This window comes from Mauremys reevesii, linkage group 7 (assembly GCF_016161935.1).
Source record: "Mauremys reevesii isolate NIE-2019 linkage group 7, ASM1616193v1, whole genome shotgun sequence".
NCBI classification, from domain to species: Eukaryota; Metazoa; Chordata; order Testudines; family Geoemydidae; genus Mauremys; species Mauremys reevesii.
The window spans coordinates 100994622-101021436 of record NC_052629.1 but is presented as its reverse complement, the minus strand read 5'-3'; the positions used below and the strand labels follow the sequence as shown (position 1 = coordinate 101021436).

Below are 26815 nucleotides of genomic sequence, written 5' to 3'. Positions count from 1 at the left end.
TTCCGCTAGCATTCTAACAGTATGTAAACTGGACACTTTCCTTCCTGCTGAAAGTCTGGCCTAATATGATGAATCATTGATTTATATTATGTATTGTATTTGGAGTTACATACCATTTATGGAAACGGTTGCTTTTCTTTAATATGTCTGGAACCCTTTCCATACTCCATTTGATTTTAAAGATCTGCAAAATAATTTTTTAAAATTGGGCTTGTGCCATTTTTTTCTTTATGACTTAAAAACAAGGCCTGAAAGATTGTTAGAAAAGTTTTTTTTAAATGCATTTATACTAGAAATACCAGGAATTGGAAGATTGATCTTTCTTAAGTTTTCTGGTGGACCTTCTCCAATCATATTTTTTGCAAGCTCTGACACCTTAATTGAAAGAGGAAATGTTGATGAATCTTTAACCAAGACATCCTTTATTCTAAAATTTTAATTAATAACTGAAGTTAAATAGAAGTTAACAAAAAAATCCCCACATTATATGCTACCCATTGTGCATATTTTTCATGTTATGATAAATTGTTTTCCCAATATTAATTAAAACAATTCTGTCCCCAGAAAGAGATCCTAAATATCACTGTGTACAAATGTCAAACTGTTTAGCTTGTAGTTTTTAAGCTTGAAAGACCCAAAAATCATGATGTAAAATATTAATTTTTTAAAGACCCTTTTTTAATTGATTAGCACTCATAAATTAACAGATTTACTTAAAAGAATCTGTGTGTTCAGTCTTTACTCAGAGACTGTGCTATAAATTTGGGGAAGATTAATTGTATTTTTCATACAGTACAAAGAGGATGAATCCTGGCTTAAATGCAAAGTTGAACCTAACCCTAACTAGGATGTAACTACAGCTCTCCCATAATTACATATTTTTTTAAGCAAGTTTAAAAACCCAATCTACATCACAATCTCTCATCTTCGGGGTAGTTCAAAGTCTCATCCAAACACTGTAAACTGGACCCGTCATTCTAAATGAAGACTATGGATCAAATCTTCTGATGGCATACATTTGCATACTTGCATTGGCTTCAGTGAGCAACGCTCATTTAAACCAGCTAAAGGTCTGACTCTGTAACTATCATACATTATAACCACTGTCCATTTTATATGCTGACAAGTTTGGGTGGTGGAGGGAGTACCTTAGGAGGGATGTGTGTCAAAAAGTGGCCACCTTTGCTCTCCTTTTATTTTGGGCTGAATCCCACCCCTACAAATTTGCAACCCTCTGGCACAATTTAAATCTGCCTGGTAGCAGTCTTAACTTGTGCTGGCTGTAGTCCCAATCTTCCAGCTTCTGGATAAGGTACCTTCAAGGGAGCTTCTTGCTGGTGGACCAGCACAAAACTGCCCCTAACATAAATGAGGATCTGTTCCATCATGTTAATGGTTGCTTCAGGCTGCTTTTACAAACAAAAGTTGTAATGAATATTTTCCCTAATGTTTTTATGTGTGGGGGAAGGTGTGTCTGAAAGGCTGCTTTGATTCTGTATATGTTAATTAATTGGGTAAACCAAGAATTTAAGATTTTTTTTAAAAAAACTAGGCTTAAATTCAGTCTGTAATGTGAACTACATCAACTTGAAAATTGGGAGGGTTACAATAATGGCTATTTTGTTATATGTCATCTTAAATCTGGAAGTTGAATGTGATGAGGAAAAAATCAGATTTTATAGTAAAAACAGGGTCTTTAAGATTGCTGTGGTAACAGGTTTTTTTTCTGTTTTAGTTTTCAGCTGAAAAAAGGAGCATTTTATCAATGAAATGTCAAAGTTAAAATAGTACAGCACTTGCCAACCTTGTGAACTCCCTTAGAGACAATACTACTATATAGAAAATGTGCGTTAGGAAGAACTAACTTCTGTGTAGAAAGGGTCAGAGAAGTGAGATGTTCCTTCTAGGTGGAAATAGAATTATTTAAAAGCACCTCCTAGAATTTGCAGGAGCATTTGGTAAACATAACAAAATCTTCTTTAATCTCTTGGGCAGTGGTGGGCAATATGTGGCCCACAGTCCGCATGCGGCCTGTCAGGGTAATCCACTGGTGGGCCGTGAGACAGTTTGTTTACATTGACATTCCGCAGGCATGGCTACCTGTAGCTCCCAGTGGCCGTGGTTCGCTGATCCCAGCCAATGGGAGCTGCAGGAAGCGGCACGGGCCACAGGTTGCCCATCACTGCTCTAGGGGCATCTGCTGCCTGCTGAGAGGACCTGCATGGGCCAAGAAGGCCCAAAGAGGTACACTTGAAATGAATTTCTACACCAAGAATGATTAAAGGATTAGAAAACATGCCTTATAGTGATATTCTCAAGGAGCTAAAACTATTTAGTTTAACAAAGAGAAGGCTGAGTGGTGACTTGATTACAGTCTGAACACTCACGTGGGGAACATATATTTAATAATGGGCTCTTCAGTCTAGCAGAGAAAGGTATAACACAATCCAATGGGTAGAAGTTGAAGCTTGACAAATTCAGACTGGAATTAAGGCACATATATATGTGTTTTTTTAATGGTGAGAGTAATTAATCATTGGAATACTTTACCAAGTGTTGTGATATATTCTCCATCACTAACAAATTTTAAAACTAGATTGGATCGTTTTCTAAAAGATATGCTGTAGGAATTATTTTGGTGAAGTTCTGTGGCCTGTGCCATACAGGAGATAAGACAGGATGATCACAATGGTCCCTTCTGGCTGTAAAATCTATGAAAGTTTTAAAGTTGTGTGTGTTTGTTTTGGTGAATTTCAGATTTTTTTTTTTTACATTAAAAGCAGACAGGACTTGTATTTTTAAGTCCCTAGTGACTGAAGAATTAGTGAAATGATGACATGACAAGAGCCCAGAAGTGGGAGAATTGAGCAACTGAGAGGGGAAAGGACTTCTAACCTAACTCTTAGAACTTTGCTTTTTGTTAGTTTGCTTAGTTAAATTCAATTACCAACATTTTCGATAAAGGATTTTATTATTAAACATCCTTGGCTCTTTCAATTAAGGAGCAATCAATCAAAATAAATATGCACGGAGACATCCAACCTTCTTTGGAAGACAGTTTGCTGTATAAAGTGTGCTTATTTTTGATTGCCAAATATTGGTAGGTATGCTGTACTGTGCTGCTGGAACGGAGCTGAAAGAGGTTCCACTTGGCCACTGCGCTGGTCTGAATCCTGGGAGTTGGGGAATGCTGGCCAATCAGCACCCCTCTCCCCCAACTAGCCAATGGGTGCCAGAAATTCCACTGGGAGGAGTTACCTATGGTCCTTTGGCAGGTGTCTCCCTCCCTTAGTACTGGGGACTGTCTCTTTTTTACTGCTGGTGCCATCAATTCCCCCACCCTTTGATGCGGGTGGTGGCGTTTATAAATATATGCAATATGTTCTACAGCAAAAATTAAGGGAGATCAGATTTGATAATTCTGCTATTCCTCAGGCCTGGTCTACACTAGAAAATTAGGTCATCATAACTATGTTGCTCAGGGGTCTGGATATTTCACATTCCTGATGGCGTAATTAAACTGACCTACGTCCCCACATAGACAGTGCTAGGATGACAGAAAAATTCTTCTAGCTACCGCTTCTCATGGAGCTGGATTACCTATGTTAATGGAAGAATCCACCTCAGGGAGGTGGATTACTTACATTAATGGCAGAGTCGGTGTAGGTAGTGTCTACGTTGAAGCGCTATGGCACAGCTGTGCCATTGTAGCATTTTTAAGTGTATACAGACTCTCAGAAAAGCTATAAACTGTTTTTTTTTAAACAAAACACATACCCTTTCAGGCCTTTTGATGTACCAAAATAACCCTCCTTCCCCAAGGCCAGTTCAGGTTATCCTGACTCAGGCAGAAGATGATATGTTTGGTATACTGTTAATGAGAGAAATTCAGATTAGATTTAAAAGATTATTTCTTTACACTGTTTAAGTACTATCTAACGTAAAGGCTGAAAACTGGAGGTAGCTTTAAAGTTATTCTTAAAAGTTAGTTGTTCAAAACATTGCAGTTAAAAAAAAGTGATGGTTTAAACACAATGCAGAGCCGGGACATTTTAAAAAAGAATACTGCTTTTTTTCCTTTTATTTTGAATATTAGAGTTAGCAAAAAACCTAAACCTCCGAAAAAAAATTACTAAGGCAGTACTGAGTTTCTACTCACCTACATTTGGTAATAATATAATTGCTCGTTCATTCAGCATGCCTGCTATCCAACATGCTTAATATTGCTTTTGGGGCAAACGGTTTTCATTGTTGGAATTTTGTGAACACACAATAAGTACTAATTGCTGTCACTGTGCCTGACAGCAGCAGAATGCCTGACAGCTTTATTTTACAATCTTATACATTCTAAGATGCATATTCTACAACCATTCCTTTTCTCTCCTTCATTCGCCATTCCATTTTCATTAGCTAGAATGCAATCTGGGAAAGAGCACCTCCTGTGAGGTGATGAATGCCCTCAACTTCCATTAACATCAGTGGGAGTTGAGGGTGCTCAGCAACATGCACGATCGGGTGGTAGAGTAATCAGTTAAATTCTCATACACAGATATATACATTTTGTTGTAACACACTACAGCAGTGAGTACTCTGAAAATTTCTGAAATTATATGTTAGCTGAAATTTACAATATTAGTAAAAATACTATAATACCAGCAATCCAGTTTCAGAGCATGATTTGATTTAAAAATAATCTAAATTTGAATGTTGCCATTCGTTATATTGTAATGGTGTATGTTAGCAACATTTAAAAAATCTGAACTGTTATATCCTTGGGGCAGCCGGTTTAGGAAGAAATCACTTGAGGCCAGAGAGCAGACAGCTAACCAAAACCTCCATTTTATTTACAGAGACAGAGAGCTCACTCAGCCGGTTGAAACCGGCTGAGCTATCCCTTAATAGTCTAACTCAGTTGCCATAGTAACAAAACCCATGACAACCAAATACACAACATATTCCTCCCCCCCAATAAGAACATCCCCTAAATAAAACACACACTAAACTAGAGAAGGAGGGTAGACTGCCTCCATTCCCGGCTAAACCCTGGGGATTATTTTGCCCCATAACCGTGGGTTCGCCCTAACTAAAGATCCAGCCGATGAGGAGGCCTTCTGTCTCTAGGTGGATTACGGTGAACTTCTGGTGTTGTTGCACCCGAAAGTACTAGGGGCTCAGGGTCCGCAGCACGAATAGGTGAGGAGGTGGTATCAGCTCGTGCTGGGCAAAGGGGTATCTCAGCTGCCGGCAGTAATGGAGGAGAACAGTCAGGAACAGGTGACTCATGATTCGGTGTCTCACCAGGAGGGGTGAAGTCAGACCCCTCAACTGCAGATGGGTCCTGTAGACTGGCATGACCTGGCAACAGCTGATCTACATGTCGCCGCCAGGTAAGATTCTCTGCAGTCCGGACTGTATAGGAAACAGGTCCTGTTTGAGTGATGACTGTGGCCGGGACCTATTTAGCTCTGGAAGTATAATTCCGAGCCAAAACTGGCTGTCCTGGGCTAAAGGTTCGGTCTTTTGCTCTGGGTGCCCGTCTGATGACTTGATATTGCTGCTGATGTTGCACAGTTTGTCTGGGTTCAGAAGGTTTCAGCAGATCAAAGCAAGTGCGCAGCTGTCGTCCCATCATTAGAAAGGCTGGGGAAGCCTGGGTCGTAGCATAAGGTGTGTTTCTATAGGAAAGTAAGAAGGTATCCAGACGCTTTTGAATGGAGTGTTGTCCCTTTGCTGATTTCAAAGCGTTTTTCATTGTCTGCACAAATCTTTCAGCTAATCCGTTGGTGGACGGATGATATGGTGCTGACGTGATGTGGTGTATCCCATTTGCCTTCATAAAATTTTGAAACTCCTGAGAGACGAACTGCGGTCCGTTGTCGCTCACAAGTTGTTCTGGCAGACCAAAACGACTAAAGAGTCCTCGTAGTTTTTGGATAGTACTCTCTGCAGTAGTAGACTGCATTATAGAGACTTCTGGCCATTTAGAATGGGCATCTACTGCCACCAAGAACATGCTTCCTTCAACGGGGCCAGCAAAGTCAACGTGAATACGTTGCCACGGGTTTTCAGGCCAGTCCCATGGGTGTAGGGGTGCCCACTGGGGTGCATTTCTTACACCCTGACATGACATACAAGCTTTTGCCTTCTCTTCAATAGCACTGTCCAATCTAGGCCACCAAAAATAGCTTCGTGCAATTTCCTTCATGCACACTATTCCACAGTGACCAGAATGTAGCTGTTCTAACATCTGTGATCTCAGGGGTGGTGGAATAATGACACGCCTCCCCCACAACAAACAACCAGATTGGACCGATAACTCCGTCCGCCTGGACATGTAGGGAACAAGGTCGGGTGAGACCGAAGAGGTTTGTCGAGATTTTCCATGCATCACCAGGTCCATAACTTGGGATAATACTGGGTCAACGCGGGTTGCCTTCTTTATCTGAGTAGCAGTGATGGGTGTATTCTCTACCTGTTCAAAGTAGAAGATTTCCTTTTGGGCACTATCTTGATGTTTGACCGGTAAAGGCAACCTTGAGAGGCCATCTGCATTGCCGTGCAGAGTGGATTTCCGATATTTGATTTCATATGTGTGTGCAGAAAGTATCAATGCCCAACGTTGCATACGACTAGCAGCTAATGGGGGAATGCTTGTGTAGGGTCCAAAAATTGATGTCAGAGGTCGATGGTCTGTAAGAAGAGTAAACTTTCGCCCAAATAGGTACTGATGAAACTTCCTAATTCCAAAAACAATTCCTAATGCCTCACGTTCGATTTGGGCGTAGTTAGTTTCTGCTTTGCTTAGAGTGCGTGAAGCAAAAGCAATAGGTCTTTCTTCTCCCGAAGGCATAATGTGTGACACGACCGCTCCCACTCCATAAGGGGAAGCATCGCAGGCCAATTGCAGGGGTAAGGATGGATCAAAGTGCGTTAGAACTTCAGAATTTAACAATGCATCCTTAGCTTTGTTAAATGCAACATCACAGGCTTCAGTCCACTTCCAGGCCTTGTTCTGCCCAAGGAGCTCATGAAGTGGTTTTAGCAGTGTGGCTAACTGTGAGATGAACTTCCCATAATAGTTCAGTAGTCCTAGAAATGAGCGCAGCTGGCTTACATTTCGAGGTGGGGGAGCCTCCACAATAGCTTTAACTTTTGCAGGGGCCTTATGAAGACCTGCAGAATCGATGATGTGTCCCAAATATTCAACAGAGGGCTTGAAGAATTCACACTTGTCTTTGCGAACTCGTAGGCCATACTCTTCCAGTCTTTGTAGGGTAGCCTCTAAATTCTTTAAGTGATCCTCTTCATTTCTTCCAGTGACCAGGATATCATCCAGATAGCACTGAACTCCTGACAAGCCACACAAGATCTGGTCCATAGCCCTCTGGAACAGGGCGGAGCCGATGTGATTCGAAAGGTAGGCGACAGTATCGATAAAGCCCCTTATGAGTCACAATAGTCAACAGCTCTTGGGACTTTTCATCGACGTGCATCTGTAAATATGCTTGACTCAGATCAATCTTACTGAACTTTTGTCCCCCAGCCAGGCCTGCGAAGAGGTCATCGATGCGGGGAAGCGGGTATTGCTCTGCACACAACACTGGGTTGACAGTGACTTTAAAATCACCGCAAATCCGGAGAGAGCCATCTTTCTTTACTATTGGAATGATAGGAGTGGCCCATGAGCTATGGGTAACTGGTATTAGGACTCCATTGGTGACCAGGCGCTCCAGGTCTGCTTCAACTTTTGGCCTGATGGCATATGGCACAGTTCGGGCTTTCAGATATTTTGGTGGACTGCCAGGTTTAATGTTCAATGTCACAGTGATTCCCTTCATACTTCCCAAATCATCTCCAAAAACAGCAGCATGTTTCCTTAGTATAGGGGTTAGACTGGTTTCTTCTTTAGTCATCCGGTGCACTTCTGCCCTGTTCAGCTGAATCTTCCCAAGCCAAGACCTACCCATTAAGGCTGGGTAGTCACCTCTCACCACAAACAGTGGCAATTTAGCCGCTGGTCCATTGAGCTCCACCTTAACATCAATAGTGCCCAACATGGGCACAGCTTCACCTGTATATGTCTTCAGAACAGTTTTTGTTGCCTTAAGCGGAAGATGCTGTAGCTTTTCCTTATACACAGTCTCAGGAACCAGTGAGACAGCTGCACCGGTGTCTAGTTCCATGCGTATAGGTTTGCCCTCCAATAAGGGGGTTACCCAGTATTCATGTGAGCCCGCTGCCAAAGACAAAGCATGCAGTGGCACTTCCTCTTGTGAGGAGGTGTCACCTTGATCATCCTGGGTCTGCTCTAGGGTATGCAAGGTTCCTCTTTTTGTCGGCCAGACCACAGGCCTCTTTTTCTTTTGTTTACAGGCATACTCGATGTGTCCCTTTTTGCCACAGTGTCGACACACCAGGTCCTTACACCAGCATTCTGATGCCTGGTGACCCAGCTTACCACAGCGGTAACATTCTTGACTCTGCACCGTTTTGTGGGTCAGTTCTTGTGACACTTTTTGCACCCTAGGGGATGCACTGATGTATTGTGCCTCCCTTGTAGCCAGTTCCATGGAGACAGCAATATCAACAGCCTTCTGTAATGTAAGCTGAGCCTCTGTCAGTAGGCGCTTCCGTATAGCTTCATTGCAGAGGCCACACACTAACCTGTCACGCAGGGCATCATTTAACATCTCTTTAAATTCACAGTGTTCTGTTAGCTTTTTTAAAATGGCTACAAATTGTACAACTGTTTCATCTTCCTTTTGGTCTCTTTTGTGGAACCTATATCTTTCAGCAATTACCAGTGGTTTTGGGGAGAAATGAGACCCCAGGATTTCCACAATGTCACTGTAAGATTTAGTCTCAGGCTTAACAGGGTGTAGTAAGCTGCGTAGCAGAGAGTAGGTTTTAGCCCCTACAACAGTTAAGAATATTGGCACCTTCTTCACTTCTGTAATGTCATTTGCAATACCAAAAAGCTCAAAACGCTCAGTATACACATGCCACTGCTCTGTATTCTCATCAAAAGGCTCCAGGGGCCTGGTCAGAGTAGCCATGATTTTTAGTTTCACTTTCACAGTCAGTGCAAACAAGCAGCTTTTTTTCTTTGTTTGGTCTTTACCTTGACTTCTACTTCCTTCTGTTACTGGAGCAGCACCAGGATCCCACCCTCGTCGCCAGTGTTATATCCTTGGGGCAGCCGGTTTAGGAAGAAATCACTTGAGGCCAGAGAGCAGACAGCTAACCAAAACCTCCATTTTATTTACAGAGACAGAGAGCTCACTCAGCCGGTTGAAACCGGCTGAGCTATCCCTTAATAGTCTAACTCAGTTGCCATAGTAACAAAACCCATGACAACCAAATACACAACATGAACATACCAATGTGTATTTTTATCCCTCCAATTTTTTAAATTTAGTTTTTCAAACTCTTAACAGATATTTTAAAATATAAAGAATCATATTGTGTGGTTGTGACTGGTTTACAACCCCCCCCCCTTCATTTGATCATTGCTCATACCTCCATGCAGTAAACCAAGAAAGGACATTTTAATTTTGATAAACACAATGTCTAGTGCATATATGAACAGGCTTTGTGTTCATTATCTTTTTAGTATAGATATAGTAAAATGACAAAAGTGCTGTAGAACTCAGATTAGCTAATGAATACACCCTTCTATACAATGTGTTTCACTTCTCCATTTTCCAATTTTTCCTCACTTTTTGTTTTTAATGCAGTAATAAATGTAAAAAAAAGAATATTCAAAGAAAATTATATCCTGCTTTGCTTGGTGATGTGTTGAGCCACAATTAAAACAAGAAAAATCCCACACACTGGCTACATTTTGCATGCAGATCTGTATAATTCAAAAAAAGATGTGCAATGGATTGCAAATTAAAATACACATGAACAGCAGAGGTTTCTTAAGTAATTTTTCAGTTGCTGTTTCCTCACTTTTTTCCCCTTGTTTTCAGAACTTTCACATCTAGGTTACATTATTAAAACAGAAATGTGAACATATAACAAAAGCACACAGTAAAGGAGAAGTCTGGGGAAAAGCTAGGCCTCTTTCTACAAGCTCAGCAATAGGGATTTATGAAAAAAATCAGTGTTGAACAAGACCCAAATTATTGCTCTCTTACAGTCATTAATCTTACAGATTTCACACATGCTGGAGAGGGAAGTATTGAACAGACTACAGCTAAAAAAGGAGGGCTAAGTAACTTAATAAATAAATTAAAGGAGCCAATGTAAATAATACCCATACCAAATTGTGGTAGAAATGGTGGCATTAGAATACCAGACATGGTCCTGATATACTGTAGGTGAGTCCTATGTTTCTCTGAGACATAACCTCACCAATGCCTCAGCCTCCCACATCTGAAGCATTTAAGTGAGCTCAGTTTAAACAATACAAAGGATTTTGGTAGTCCATTACCACTGCATCTCCTTGCTTATCACCGTGCCAACTGTTTATCAGTGTGGAAAGGAGTTGCTCTTGGTGGTAGGAAGCACATACAAATTAGCTGTGTGATCTTTGAGGTGCTATATATGGATCCTCACTCTATACCTATTGGTGAGAGGGTGATTGGGGAATTATGAGAAGGGGTCGGGACCATTTGATCCTAACAGTCATGAGGTGTTGTGTGTTCTCTGCTTCAGTGACCTTAACTTCACTCCCTGACTGTTTTGGAGCTGAGATGTCAGAAATATTGTGTACCCTAGTGAATCAATTGCTATATACCATGTGGCAGCTGGAGCTGGCGAGACATAGATTTTGTCTCTTTACTAGGGGTATGTTTGGGCACCCAAATACTAGGATAATAGGCACTGTCGTAAGAACTTAGATAGGGAAACTGCAACTGGCTCTTCTAGGATTTGAGTTTGCCTCCATTGCAGTAGAGTCCAGTAAGACTCCAGACGGCTTCAGGGCTCAATTTCTTGGGCAAGGCTTTGGCCTATATGATTTAAATGTTTCAGCATTACTCTACAGGCTGAGTAGTTCCCATTGACTTCATTGGAATTTACTTGTATACTTCAGCAGGAGAGCGTTGCTAGAATCTAATTTCACATCCACTATTTCTGCTTAAATAGTCAAAATTCCAGTACTTCTCAGAATGGATGTGCCTGTGCGGCATCCTGCAAAATTGAGGCTTATGTCTACATGGAAGAAACAACTGTATTTTGGGACAACAGAACTGCCTCTCACCTGCTGGGGCAAATACAAACCAACAGCAAACTGACTGTCGTTGAGCTGGTTAATACACAACAATGTTTTGTTAGCACTGGTTGATCCAGTTTGCCTAGGGCTGTATTTGCACTAGAGAAGGGAACTATTTGAAATTGGACCGCCTGGATAGAAACAGTTTCAGCACAAAGAGTTTGGTGTGTCCATTTTAGCCACATTGAAGGACATCAGAACCTTGCATTTTTGCCCCATATCCACAATCACTGTTTTAAACCATTTCCATTGCAATACCCTCCAGGTACTACTCCTATAATTCCTGGGCCAACTCACATAAAAAGTGGATTCTGGAATATTTTGAAAGGGCACTGATGCGCTGCAGAATAGTACTGAGGGGACCAAGAAGATACATTTTAACACGTCCAAATCCATGCTTGCAATGAAACAGCTCAGACTGAAGTGGTTTACACTATACTGATTCTTAGACCTATTGAAAACCTAGTCTACTTCCAACAGTTTTTAGAATCCATGTAAACCAGTTAGAATACACTTGTATGAGGTCATGGATGGTTTACAAATCTTGGAGATTAGAATGGTTTGCAACGGTACATTTCTCTATTATAGTAGGGACTTGTTTTTGTCTTTGTTTGCACTAATGTCCATAATTGCTTTTTCTAAAATGGTTCAAACACAGTGGCAATGACTTAATATACTTGCTGTTGTTCGTGGTTTAAGAATATTTACATTTCCTCCCTCTCTTTCCCCCCCACCAAAAAAAAAACCAAAACCAAAAAACCCATCAACACAAATGTAGAATGGACATTATAGAATTGGAATAGGGTACCTGTATGTAGTGGTAATATCCTGGGGAAATGCTTAAAAATTGCTGGATTTAAGTGACTTAGACTTGCTGCTGCTGCTATGAACTAATCATCTCTTTAAGAAATTATTTTAGATCTGGTTTAGTTATCGCAGCCAAGTTACTTAATTTCACAGATTGCTTGGAATGCTTGTTTGTTGTTTAAAAAAATCAGTGAAGGCTCATAGTTATGGGTGATAAATGTGGATCAAATGTTCCTGGTATTATCAGATTCTTTATTATTTTTATTTTTACTGGTTATGAAATTCTCAGTAACTTTAACTGTTCTGATTATTTAAATCAATTACAAAAGTAAGCTTGCTACAGAAATACCATTATGACCCCAAATGCAGAAAAGGAGATTTGACAGTCCCTCCTTTACTTGAGGAAAGAATTAACTGTTTATAATATACATTTTTCCTTGAAGTAGGCAAACTACTAATACCAACAAGCCTGTGATTTATAGTACCAGTCATCTTCCTAATAATTTCTAATTGTTCTGAAGACAGTTATTCTCTGAAATTAACTGTCTTACTGTAAACCTTAAAATTTAGCTTAACAATATCAGTTTCTACTGCTAAAGTGGCTATCAGAAGTACTGTGTTTTGGTTTGAGCATTAGCCTGCTAAACCCATGGTTGTGAGTTCAATCCTTGAGGGTGGCATTTAGGAATCTGGGGCAAAAAAATTAGTTGAGGATTGGTCCTGCTTTGAGCAGGGGGTTGGATTAGATGACCTCCTGAGGTCCCTTCCAACCCAGATATTCTATGAAATTTAACCTCCCCTTTCTTGGCCTCCATCACGTCCCCACCATTGTGGTATTTATTCAGCTAATGTTATTAAAGGAAAACAGATATGTTGTGTTTTGAAAATATATTCTTGACCTCTGGTTTCAATTTGTTTTTGGGTAGACACCAGACAGTTTCGTCCCTGGTGTAATTTCATTGTGATAATTGATTTAAATTAATTGACTTAAATGACTGAAGTTACATTAAGGATGTATTTGGTCCACAGTGTTACTAAGTCAAAATGCCAAAAATAGTTTCTGGAAAGAAAAAAATAAACAATTGTTTCTCCATTTGAAATTCCATTAAATATGGAAATTCACAGGTCATAATCCTAAATGTAAAATACAGTATTAGTCTTACTTTTAAAATAATTATTCCAAGACCAGTTGATGTATGCTGTGTTTTCTGATCCACTTTCATCATTGTAACATTACTATATACTGTATTTGTTACTTTATTCAACTTCAATTATTTTTTTTTCCAGATCTTCATCAGTTTTTGCTTACTTGAAGAATACAGTGAAACTGTTTGCCAGCATTATTATCTGGAATTATAGGTTTAATATCCAACATCAGTGTTACTAATTTCTTATTAAATAGTACCTCACAGTAGTAGAAAAATGTATGGAAGTGCAAGAACAATCAGTAATTTGGAAGGCAGTCCTTCCAGGTCTCCTCGTTTGCCAAGATCTCCTCGTCTGGGCCACAGGAGAACAAGCAGCGGGGGAGGTGGAGGAACAGGTAAGACACTATCAATGGAGAACATCCAGTCCCTTAATGCAGCCTATGCAACATCTGGACCGATGTATCTTAGTGACCATGAAGGTGTAGCATCTACTACTTTCCCAAAGGGCACAATGACTCTTGGAAGGGCTACAAATCGAGCTGTGTATGGTGGTCGAGTCACAGCTATGGGGAGTAGTCCAAATATTGCTTCAGCTGGACTTTCTCACACAGATGTCCTTTCTTATACTGATCAGCATGGAGGTCTGACCACATCTTCACATCATCATCATCATCAAGTTCCCTCTATGCTGAGACAGGTAAGGGATAGTACCATGCTAGATCTACAGGCTCAGCTCAAGGAACTACAAAGAGAGAATGATCTTCTGAGAAAAGAACTGGATATCAAGGACAGTAAGCTGGGATCTTCCATGAATAGCATCAAGACTTTCTGGAGTCCTGAGCTAAAAAAGGAAAGAGTCTTGAGGAAAGAAGAAGCTGCCAGAATGTCAGTTCTTAAAGAGCAGATGAGAGTTTCTCATGAAGAAAACCAGGTAAGTAATCCTGAAAGTTTATTTCTACCAATTTACAACTAAGCACTTAATATTTTGCTTATGATACTGTGACTTGTATTGGAGCTAGTTTGGCATCATCAACAGGAATTCTGTGTCTTGCTGTATCTGCCTCTGTCTGCTAAGCAGTAGGAAAGCATACTAATAAGAAGCTGGATGTAGCTTATAATTTCCTTGATGCAGCATTCCTTTACATTAGTGGTGAGGAGAATGATTGATTGTTTGCCACTACCTGTTTTCTTATTTGTGAGACATTCTGTAGTATTTTTTTCAACAGCAGTCTGAATATAGTCTGCAGCCTTTACTGAAGAGGGAATTGCACCACTTCTACACAGAGCTGGAAAAGTAAGCATAAGTATGTGGGGACACTTTTTGTATGAGGTGAATAGGGATTTAGCAGCCTAGTTTCCATGAAAGCTAAAGGGAGACATGATATTAAATCCCATCGATTAAATTTTATAATATTCTGTATTGTACCAAAGATGAAGTAAATTGGAATTGTGCTCTGTCAGCTACTTTCCTTAAACAGACCTAACCTTAGGAAATGAACAATTTGAAAATGTTTAGTTATATCGGAAGTGTAATTACTAATGTTTCCAGTCTCTGTTATAAAATGATTGAAGATATAGTCATTAATGATTCAGATTATTTATGATTAAATATACAATACCATCATCAGAAAAGTAGCTATTCTGTACTGTTTCCAAGAAGCTATATAGATCAATGGCAAAGGTGAGATTGTAAGTTCCTATTTTGCTCAAGTTTCCTACACACACTTTCACTGATGGTCTTGTATATTTAAAGCTGCCCCTTTTTAAAAACATGTATTGATTATCTTATGAAAAAATATAATACATAATATGTTCTTCCTGCTTAGAGATCTCCAATCTGTGCTCCTCCATTGACAGGCAAGCAGCAACAATCAGGGTTTTTGATGCCTTCTTTTTCACAGGTTTCTAATCACCAGTATTGCATTCCCTCTGCAAAAGCACTACTAGTAGTGTGCCTCTCTGAATTTCCCAGTGCATTTAGATGTTTCAGTATATATTATTTCTATCTCCACAAATATTTAAGTAGTGTACCATGTGTGACTGGGTGAAAGCACGTCAGCTTTTCAGACTTCATCTTTCAAGATATGTCTCAAGACTTTCTGGAGTCTTGAACTAAAAAAGGATCTTTCAAGATATATCTCAAGATTTCCTTCAGTTCAGAAAAATCAAGTATTGAGCAAAATTCAGAATTTTCATACTGTGGAAAATTCTGACATTTCAACATTTTTGTTTTTATTCTAAATCAGAATGAAAAGTTTCGATATTTTTCATGGAACAGAAATTCAAAAAGATTTTCAATTCAGAAGTGTCACATTTCTGTTTTGATCAATTGTTTCAACATTTTTGTTCAAAATTAAACATTTCATCATTCCCAGAGTCAAAACGTTTTGGTCTGGTTTGTTGAAATGACCCTAAATGCTTCATTTCTAGTCAGTTCAACATTAAACTGCACACTCCCATTTTGGCACATTGCCTCATGGGAGTTGTGGTTTGAGCGCTTGATGCCCCCATTGTCTCCTATAAGCCAGACTACTACAAAATGCAGATTTGGGTCAACTGAAACATGTCACACATTTGTGTTGAATTTGCTGAATTGTTTCACTCTGGGAGGAAAAAAAACAAACAAAATTCCCAAAACAGAAAAACTCCTTGTTTTGACATTTTCTAAATGACTCTGTTTCAAAATTTTACTTTAACTTTTCTTAATATTTTTTTTAATAAAATTCAAGTCCAAATGTTTTTTATTTTGGGTTGAATCAAATGTTTCTTTTGACTCACAATAAAATTATATCTCAATTTTCTGGTCTAGACAACAAGCCAGTAGTGCATGAATGTAGTTCTTGTGCTGTTCAGTACCAAACTGACAGCCATGGAGGCTGAAGACCTCTGTTTATAGTGAATGCACTTGAAAATTTCATTCTAGTTGCTGTTATATTCTGTATTCTTCAAATTCTAGAACCCATAATATCGCTAAAACTGAAATGAATTTATAAATGTCTCTTGTATATATACTGTAGGTTCTACCTAGGTACCTCAGTTTTACTCTGGAGGGGGACCACTTCTATTATGTGAGAGTGGATTAGCTGACATATGTTTGTACAGAATTTGCAGATTCCAAGTGCTGTATAAATAGGGGCGGCTCCATGCCCCAGCACGCCAAGCTGCGGGGCGGGGGGGCGCTCTGCTGGCACCGCGAGGGGGGCAGGCAGGCTGGCTTCGGTGGCTTGCATGCGGAGGGTCTGCTGGTCCCGCGGCTTCGGCGGACCTCCCACGTCTGCCGAAGCCGTGGGACCAGCGGACCCTCCTCAGGCAAGCCGCCGAAGGCAGCCTGCCTGCCGTGCTTGGGGCGGCAAAATGCCTAGAGCCGCCCCTGTGTATAAATGCTAAGTATCACTACTGTCATCAGTGCTTCACTCTCTGTACCTATTCAGTCCTTGGTCTAGTTTAAGAATGTCCTTGAGCATGCCAGTTTTGGTGATGTTTATTGTGATATGGACTGAGACAACCAACAGCCTTAATATGGTAATGATTTTCAGTCACTCCTAATCTTTTCTTTATCTAAAAGCAAAAGTATCTTTTTTCCATTACCAATCTTCTCCAGGAAACAAACTTAATGGAGGTAGTACTTTTCAATGAGCTGGATTGGTTTAATCCTAACCCTGAATGTCAGTCTCCATCTCAAAGGATGGGAAGCTCATCTGGAGTCACAGGACTCAAGCAAACTTAACATAGTCCAAAAGAGAACTCTACATAAACAGTGTGTAGCTCAGGTTAGTAAACTGGCACTTCAGTTTTTTCAGTGCTCTTTAAATCAAAGCAGTGCTTATTTACGCATAACCCTTAGTTCTTGCCCTCATTAAAAGCAATGGACCCTGCACCCCTACCTTCTGCATTCAACCTTAGAATTCAGAAGTGGGGTTGTCTAGCAATGAACTGGTCACAACAAGATCCAGCACAAAACTCTTTGGATGGGCTCGGTTTACAGATCTGCTGCAGCTATCAGCTGCTGACCATCTCCTTCTGTTTTGCATGCCAAAGGGTTCCTTTCTGCATTCTGACATGGCAGGTCTTCCCATAATGATTTTGCTTGTGAAAGTTTAAATTTGGAGAGATTGGGGCTATCCAATATAGTGTCTGATACTCTTTTACAATCTAGGTGTTCCATGTGCTATTTATAATCTTCTCCCTTCAGTTTCATAGGACCATGTGAGGGGTGTTCACCATCCCCAAAAGGGTTAAGAAAGCTGAGAAAGCAGCCAATTAGTGAGATAGGCCACACATGAGGGATTTAGGCTGGAGAAGCAAGACCTGACTGGAAGATGGAGCTGAGCTGAGGCTGGACTAGCATAAAGCCTGGAAGCTGGCACTAGAGAGGGTTTCAGTGAGGAAGTCTGCAGCCACTGTGCATTAGAGAAGGAAGGATGGCACTAAGGGAAAGAGCAGGACCCCGGGGTGCCTGGCTCTGAGGGAAGGACATACCCAGAAGAGAGAAGGGTACAGAAGAAAGCCAGTGGGAAGTGAAGTAGGAAGCAGCCCTGGGGAAAAGCCAGCAGGGTTGGGGACTCAACAGACTTTGGCTGTCTGTTGTGGGGTCCCCAGACTGGAACTTGGAGTAATGGGTGAGCCTGAGTTCCCCTACCAGTCACGGACTAAATGGCATCGCCTGGACAGCGGGTCCAGTGAGACTCTGCCCCAGAAGGGGAAACCACTTAGTGACTTGGCCAGAGGACTGAGTTACAAAGAGGAAGCTGCAGCTCCTAGAGTGAGAGAGGGGCTGCAGAATGAGAGAGAGGCCAGTGGGAGAGACTGCAGCGGGAGGTGTGGGACCTGGAAGAGAGCTAATCCCCAGAACAGTTATGAGGAGGCACCACCCATGGTGAGTGAGTGGATTCCTGTGGCAGACCACAATAAAGAAATTGCTGTTTACCTCATAGTTTGGAATTTGTTTACAGGTTTATTGGTTGTTTGAGGGTCTGGTCTCTTGTTCTATACAATTTCACACCTTTGAGCTCAGTCATCATTTTTACTGTTAGAACTTATACAATCACACTATATTGTGGTGGGTTTTCTTAGGGCAGTGTCATTTTAGTGCCTTCGGTCCAGAGATACTATTCCCTGTATAGTCTAAGTCTGGTTCTTAAGTGGCTGCAAACTCTGCCGCTATTATTACATTAAGGTATTCTCTAGAGGCTATTTCTTACCATTTGACTGGAGATTAGCTAATATAGTTCCTATATTCAAGAAGGGGAAAAAAAGTGACCCGGGTAACTACAGGCCTGTTAGTTTAACATCTGTAGTATGCAAAGTCATGGAAAAAATTTTAAAGGAGAGAGTGGTTACGGACCTTGAGGCCGATGGCAACTGTGACAAATTACAGCATGGTTTTACGAAAGGTAGATCGTGCCAAACCAACCTGATCTCCTTCTTTGAGAAAGTAACAGATTTTTTAGACAAGGGAAATGTGGTGGATCTACTATATCTTGATTTCAGTAAGGCGTTTGATACGGTACCGCATGAGGAATTACTGGTTAAATTGGAAAAGATGGGGATCGAAATGAAAATCCAGAGGTGGATAAGGAGCTGGTTAAAGGGGAGACTGCAGAGGGTCGTATTGAAGGGTGATCTGTTTGGGTTGGAGGGGGGTTACCAGTGGAGTTCCTCAAGGTTCGGTTTTGGGTCCGATTTTATTCAATCTATTTATCGCTGACCTCGGAATCAAAAGTAGGAGTGGGCTGATAAAGTTTGCGGATGACACAAAGTTGGGAGGTATTGCCATTTCGGAAAAGGATCGGGATATCCTCCAGGGAGATTTGGATGACCTTGTAAACTGGAGTATTAGTAACAGGATGAAATACAATAGTGAAAAGTGTAAGGTTATGCATTTAGGGATGACTAACAAGAATTTTAGTTATAAGCTGGGGACGCACCAGTTGGAAGTAACGGAGGAGGAGAAGGACCTAGGAGTCCTGGTTGATCATAGGATGACTATGAGTAGGCAATGTGATGTGGCCGCTAAAAAAGCTAATGCGGTCTTGGGATGCATTAGGCGAGGTATTTCTAGTAGAGATAAGGAGGTGCTAGTCCCGTTATATAAGGCATTGGTGAGACCTCATTTGGAGTATTGTGTGCAGTTTTGGTCTCCCATGTTTAAGAAGGATGAATTCAAACTGGAACAGGTACAAAGAAGGGCCACTAGAATGATCCGAGGAATGGAAAGCCTGTCGTATGAAAGGAGACTTGAGGAGCTCGGTTTGTTTTCCTTAACCAAAAGAAGGATAAGAGGAGATATGATTGCACTCTTTAAATATATCAGAGGGATAAATACCAGGGAAGGAGAGGAATTATTTCAGCTCAGTGCTAATGTGGACACGAGGACAAACGGATATAAATTGTCAGTCAGGAAATTTAGGCTTGAAATTAGACGAAGGTTTCTAACCATCAGAGGAGTGCAATTCTGGAACAGCCTACCGAGGGAAACAGTGGGGGCGAAGGACCTCCATGACTTTAAGATTAAGCTAGATAAGTTTATGGAGGGGATGGTATGATAGGATAACGGGTTTAGTCAATAGGTCAATAACATGCCACAATGGTAATTAATACAAAGGGTCAATGATAGGATATTGTTAGCCTTTTTCCAGAGGGTCTGGCTGGAGAGTCTTGCCCGCATGCTTGGGGTTCAGCTGATCGCCATATTTGGGGTCGGGAAGGAATTTTCCTCCAGGGTAGATTGGTAGTGGCCCTGGAGGTTTTTCGCCTTCCTCCGAAGCATGGGGCAGGGGTCGCTTGCTGGTGGATTATCTGCTACTAGAAGTCTTTAAATCATGATTTGGAGCATTCAACAGTAGAGTCAAGGGAGAGAATTATTTCAGGAGTGGGTGGATCGGCTTATGTGGCCTGCATCTTGCAGGAGGTCAGACTAGATGATCATAATGGTCTCTTCTGATCTTGAATTCTATGATTCTATGATTCTTCAAGTGGTAGTGTAAGTAAATTAATAATTAGTTTTGAGTTCCTTCCATTTTTATCAGGAGATCTTCCTTTCTGTTTTTTTTGGGTCTGGATCTCTGCAAGAAAGGATATCTTTGATGTTGCTTGGATATTTAAAGTAGGACCTTAAAATTTCAATTACCATAGTCAAAGAACTTACATGCATTGAGAGACTATTCCCCTTTTTTCTGGGCCCCAAAAGCGGGTGCCGGGATTTTCTGTAGCTGAACCAATTCATTGCTATTATCTCTGAGGCTTACAAAGCTGAAAGGGTGATTCCCTCATTTGTAAATTAGGGCCCTCTTTTGTTAGAGAGAGAGAGAGAAGGGTGGGGAGGGGGGAGAGACGAGGATCCTATGTAGTGGAGGTCTGTAAGGACAGCAACCTGATCAGTCTTGCATCCCTTTTAAAAATACTTTTCCCTCTGCAGCTATGCCCTTTGGGTTTCATGTCCACAGGGCAGAGGTATTGTTTTGTCTCCCTATCTCTTCTGTGCTTCTGTAAAGTTTTTTTTGTTTTGTTTTTAATCAGGGTCATTGGGATCAGGGCCGGCTCTAGGCACCAGCAAAACAAGCACATGCTTGGGGCGGCACATTTTCAGGGGCAGCATTCTGGCCTTTTTTTTTTTTTTTTTGCTTCCGGTGGCAAAAGCTTAGAGTTGGCCCTGGTAGCAGCAGCGCGTCATGCGTGGGGGGTGCCCTGGGGCCACTGCGGTTTGCGTCGTGGGGGAGCAGCGCCCGCACCTTGTGGCTGGGCTGGGCAGGCTCTGAGTGGGGGACACTCGGGCTGGGGGCCGCCTTGCAGGGCACAAGGAACCCCCTGCAGGTGCCGCAGATGGGGCTGGGTGAAGTGGCCTGAGCCGCCCAGGCACTGCGTCAGGGTGGCCAAAAACAGCAGCAGTGGGGCCATAGAGGGTGGGGTGCTGCCGTGCGGGGCCCACGTCCCGCTCTCCGGGGCTCCGCTCCCTCTGTGGTTACCCTGCCCCGGCTCCTCAGCCCCCTGCCAGGGCAGTCCCCTGGCTCTGGCCTCCTGGATCCCGGCCAGTCCTGGAGGCTGGAGCCCTGGCTGGAGGGACCCTGTGCTGAGGCGTGGCCTGGGAGCCCCGCCCCCGCTTCTTACCCCGACCCTACCAGTGCCGGTTGGAGGCGAGTGGGGAGCGGGTGGAGTCAGGACTGGTGGAGGGGGGCCCAGGGCTGGGGTGGTAGGGGGTGTGTGTGTGTTGGGGGGTGAGAGCCGAGGGCAGCCAAAATTTTTTTTTGCTTGGGGCGGCAAAAAACCTGGAGCCGGTCCTGATTGGGATTGCCCAGAACATGCATTGGTGATAAAGGGGCAGCAAGTTGTCTAAGATTTTTAATCTGTACATGATGTTTCTGCATCTTAGAATCACCAGTCCGTAATGTCCCAACCAGATACTCTGTGTATACATTTTTCCTGATTAGTAAGAATACCAATCTTCTTAATTTTAGTTTATTATTCAGAAGGGATATTATAGAAGCTTTGTGTGGGGATCAGGAGGCTGAGAGCAGAGAGTGCACCAAAAATCCTTCAATGCTATTTGCTCCCTGCACTGCTGCCTGTCAAAAAAAGGAGAGAAAACTATCACCATCCATTTGAACTGATGATTCCAACATGAAGAACCATATATAATTCTACTTTTGTGTGTTGCAATAGTTTATATATATATCACACTCTGTCCGTAAACAACAATTATAACATAATTGAAGAAAAAAAACTGCGTGTAAATGTCATTATTTAATAGTTGATTATCAAAACAAATAATACACTATTGGACATAATGGGCCAAATTAATTTCTGTTGTTGATTTCACTGGATTTACACCAAGGGTTAATTTGGTCCATTGATTTTTCATAAAGTGAACTTCCTGCGAAGGTGGTTATTATTTGCTCTTTGAAAACGTATTATAAATTATCTGATCTTTTATGTTGAATTTTCTTCTCTGTTATGATAAGAATTTGCTTCTGATTAATGAGAAAAAGATAAATGATAAGAAGGATAATAGCAAATCTTCTGAAAGTTTGATAGGTTTGCATGTAAAAATGTTTCTTAAAATAGGTTGTGCACATCTACAGAAATACTAATGAATTGTGGATACTGCAATTACAAGGATAAAGTTGATTAAAAGTAAGAAGATTTAACCAATAGGATCAGCATATGCAAAGTAGTAAAATAACTTGAATTGCAACTGGCTCCTCAAATGTTAATATATGATTTCAAGACAAGTGTCCAGAACAGTCAATAAAAATAAATTTAACAAACGTGCAGGAAGGTAATTTTGCTTCCTAATATTAATTAATTCACATTTATTTACAGTAAAATCTTGCATGATCAAGCAAATATATTAACACGAATTACAGGCTTTACTCATCTTGCAGCTTTGATGACATTACACATCACCCAAGCTATACTTCTTTATGTTTATCATTTTGTTTGGCTGTATGATCTAATCCCTGAGTTACCTGTTACCAGTATAATGTCTACTTTCAAACTAAGGCCCCCAGTGCTGCAATGAGCTTCATGCAGGTGAAGTGGCTCTGCGTGGGCCTAATTGGATCTCATTGTAGGGCTGGGCCCTAATTTGCTTTTTATCTGCTATACAGTATTGTATATCAATATAGCTATTGTATTGATATAGTATTGTATATCAATATATTCACACATATACATAAACAATATCAAAATTTGTGAAGTTGTTGTACATACTCATCATAAAGTACAAGGCTACATGCACAATGATGATCTGAATAACCTGAGAAGTGCAAGTACTCTGTGCTTGTTTTACTGGTCTTCATGAGGTGTATCATCACTTTTACAAATGAGTTACAAAATCCCAAGAAAACATGTTACCTGATGTATCTTGGTGATTTATTTCACCAAGATAAAGTAAGCCATTTAAATTGTTTTCACCTCCGCTTCATAACTCAGTGTTTGAGACATTATTAAGGTCTATTTTAAGGTCTCACTTTGAGCTTGTAGTTCAGCATGCTCACACTCCCTATTTTCTGTTTCTCAGTATTCTGCTGTTCTATTTTCTTCAACTTTTCTTTTAAAAATCTCTTCTCTGTTAACAGCTGCATGTTTACTTGCTGGTTTTAACTTTATTTTGGATGGTATTTTCAGTAAATTCTTCACTTTCATTGAAATTGATGACATTTTAGGTACATGAGACACATTTCCAGTTTATCTTCTGCTTTATCTGTTTAAGATGTGGAAAAATGATGAAAAAATACAGGCCTATTAATAAGACTCTCAGACTATTCAATGACAATGTGGTTGTGCCAGATATAGTTGGAACCTTTTGACTGGCAGTCTGGTCTCATTTCATAGTTGTCTTTTTATACATATGTATTTTAGGCATTCTTAAGTAATTTATATTAAACTTTCTTAGAAGAAGTTTTATTGTGATTATAACTATAACCTAAAGTGCTTGTAACCTGAGTAAGTATGTGGAGTGCATTAAATATTAATTTAAGAACAAAAATGATGTAATCTAAAAACATGCAGAATGAAAGACTGGCCATCAGTATTCTGTCATAAATAGGACCACAAACATGGAGACTCTATCAAATGGGGGTGTGCTGGATGGAAAAGGTCTTCAAATATCTTTGTGTTGTTCTTAATTGATCTTTACTGGGCGGGGGGAGGGTATGGGAGCTATTATGATATAAATATTACACAATATTCACATCTGTATTATTATTTATCAGAAACTAGCTAATCTTTTCCAGCTGTGCAACAACCAGGTGTGTCAAAAATGACCTGATAAAGGCAAGGTGCTTTCTTGCATTTTTATGAGCTATAAAGGAGGTATGAAAGATGTGTGGGTTTTTCTGTTAATGGTTTACCTTAAAATACACCTCTACCTTCATATAACGCTGTCCTCGGGAGCCAAAAAATCTTACCGCGTTAGGTGAAACCGTGTTATATCGAACTTGCTTTGATCTGCTGGAGTGCGCAGTCCACCCCTCCGGAGTACTGCTTTACCGTGTTATATCGGGTCTTGTTATATTGGGGTAGAGGTGTATCAGGAATGTCCGTGTTGATCTTGGTTTTGCTCTGGGATGTGGTCGGGTTTTTAGAGGCTATATATAATATGTTCTCACATCTTAAGCCTGGTCTACACCAATAAATTAGATCTACCTACCTACCTACGTTGCTCAGGGCTGTTTTAATTTTTCATTTTTAAAATCACACCCTGTATGACATAGGTAGGTTGACCTAATCCCCACTGTGCGTGCAACAAGGTTGATGGAAGAATTCTTCCATTGACCTAGCTATCACCTTTGGAAAGGTGGATTGCCTATCAGTGGGGGGAGGGGGAACCTTCTGTTGATGTGGAAAGCATCTGTGCTACAGTTGTGGTGAAGTAGCTGTGTTGCTGTAGTGTAGACGTACCCGTAGTTGAAGAGGAGCTGGTGTTGAATTGAAAACAGACTTCCTTTCTTCAAAGTGCTAATTAGACATTGAAGTTAAATAGGTGTTAGCAAAAACAACTTTTAAAAGAGTTTTTTAATAAAGCTGACAAAAAATATTACTTTCACAGTTGAACAACTCTTTTGGTGATGTCATTGTATTCTGCAATAATCATAGTCTTCTAGTCTAGGCAGGAGCTGAATTTCTGATGTAAAAAACAGGTCAGTTTTTTTCCACAGAATGTTTCAAGCCTTTTTTATACATCAGAAGGAACTAAAACCAAGACAAGTCAACTTCTGAGGAAAGATGGATGCTGTATACCTGAACAGACCAGTAGAACTTTACCTGCTGCCATATGACAAAGGGCTGTGAGCTCATCAGCTTTCAGATTAAATACAGGCATGCTTGGTTAATATTTGGACAGTAGATCTGAGAGTGCTACAAGAAGTGTTGGTGATTCAACAGGTGGCTTTCTTTCCTCTGCTAGATATCAGTATCTAGACAAGTTCCAAATAGGTAATTACATTTTGTTCACTATAACTATATTTCCTTTGCCATTTCATTTGGGTACGATATTCATTTCCTGTCCTGATTTGTTTTGAATTAGTGCTACGTGCTGTCCGGTAGTTGCTGTCTCATACGTTTCTGTGGGCGGTGAAATAATTTTTGTATAAAGAGGCCCCGATTCTGAGCTGAGCCTCCTAGATGCAATCATGCACAGCTCAGGAGGTGCAGTCCCACCAGGCAGTGTGGGGGACGGACGAACGGGACAGCTGGCTTTATCATCTTTGTACTTCCTGGATTCTGGGCTCCCAGTACAATTTGAAGGAGCCTCTTCTGCAGCTTCCAACAGCTACTTATGGGCCACTCCTGTGGCCCTGAGCAGACTCAGTACAATGTGCTGTGGATATGCCCTCTCCCATCCCTTGTCCATCCTCTGAGCAAGAGGTTGGAGGGCAGCAGTGTTCCACAGGGAGCGGTTCTACACTGCCAGAGTGATGTAAGAGGAACATTGTGAAGAGAAAATTGGGAACTGTGTGTGGGTTCTACTGGAATGAAAAATATTGGATGCAGCGCACAAATAACTAGTTATCCGTCTAACTGAAATCCTTTGTTTAAAAAAAAAAAAAGTTTTCGAATGTGTAAGTCAAGTCAGGTGAGAAGATTAAGATTGTTCTTCATAAATTAGTACAGTTCTTCACAAGTATTGTAGATTGTACATCAAACCAGGGGCGGCTCCAGGCACCAGCACGCCAAGCACGTGCTTGGGGCGGCAAGCCACTGGGGGCGCTCTGCCGGTCGCTGCAAGGGCGGCAGGCAGGCTGCTTTCGGCGGCTTGCCTGTGGAGGGTCCGCTGGTCTCACGGCTTTGGCGGACCTCCCGCAGGCATGCCTGCGGAGGGTCCACTGGTCCCGCGGCTTCGGTGCAAGCCTGAGGGAGGTCCGCCGAAGCCGCGGGACCAGCGGACCCTCCGCAGGCAAGCTGCCGAAGGCAGCCTGCCTGCCGTGCTTGGGGTGTCAAAATGCCTAGAGCCGTCCCTGCATCAAACATAATTTATGTCTCGGGTAAATTTTTATTTTCTTTTTTGTTCTTTCCCCCTGGGGAATCCTCTGTGATCATGATGAATCCTTGAGGAAATCTTCCATTTTCTCTTTATCTATTAGTCTCTATAAAATATTTTCCTTCTCACCTTTAACCCAGGGGCCCTAGGGTTAGTTTGAATGACTATATTTTCATCATCTGAGGTCGCGGGTGGGGTGGCAAATCGGGACAGTGAGAGATGGGATTCATTTCTTTCCTGTTACACTGTTTAGTCTTTACTTGTTCAGACGCTGCCCCTCACTTAGGTCCTTTCATCTTAATTTTCTCAGTGTTGCCCCTAATTTCTCTGTCAGAGAGTTGACAGTGTCATTCTCAATTAGTCTACAGCAGAGAGTTCCTCCCTGTAGGCTATCTCTGATATGCAAAACCCTTTTAGGTATCCTGCAGAACATTTTATTTATATATATATACATACATACATGGATAAACTTGTCTGCCACCTCCTGACTTTCCTCCTTTCTTGCTTTATTTCTAAACTCACAGGAAATGTTTCAGATTGTATTCAAAGACACATTCAGATATTTGTAATGCTGTATCAGAAAAAGAGAACTTTAAGATGGTGGCTAATTGTGAGAGGTGTGAAGTACCTGCAACACAAGTAGTTATAGGTCCTTAGCGC

The 26815-nt window shown here is 41.2% G+C and overlaps 1 protein-coding gene across 3 annotated transcripts in view; it reads left to right on the top strand.

The window, feature by feature from the left end:
- The window catches only part of ERC2 (ELKS/RAB6-interacting/CAST family member 2), an 801227-nt gene that overhangs the window by 12988 nt on the left and 761424 nt on the right, over window positions 1-26815 (top strand). For all 3 annotated transcript variants that reach the window (XM_039482087.1, XM_039482086.1, XM_039482085.1), the window contains exon 2: window positions 13316-14107. In XM_039482087.1, the coding sequence (XP_039338021.1) occupies window positions 13451-14107 (657 nt within the window). In that variant the 5' untranslated portion in view covers window positions 13316-13450. The remainder of the gene's footprint in view (window positions 1-13315; window positions 14108-26815) is intronic.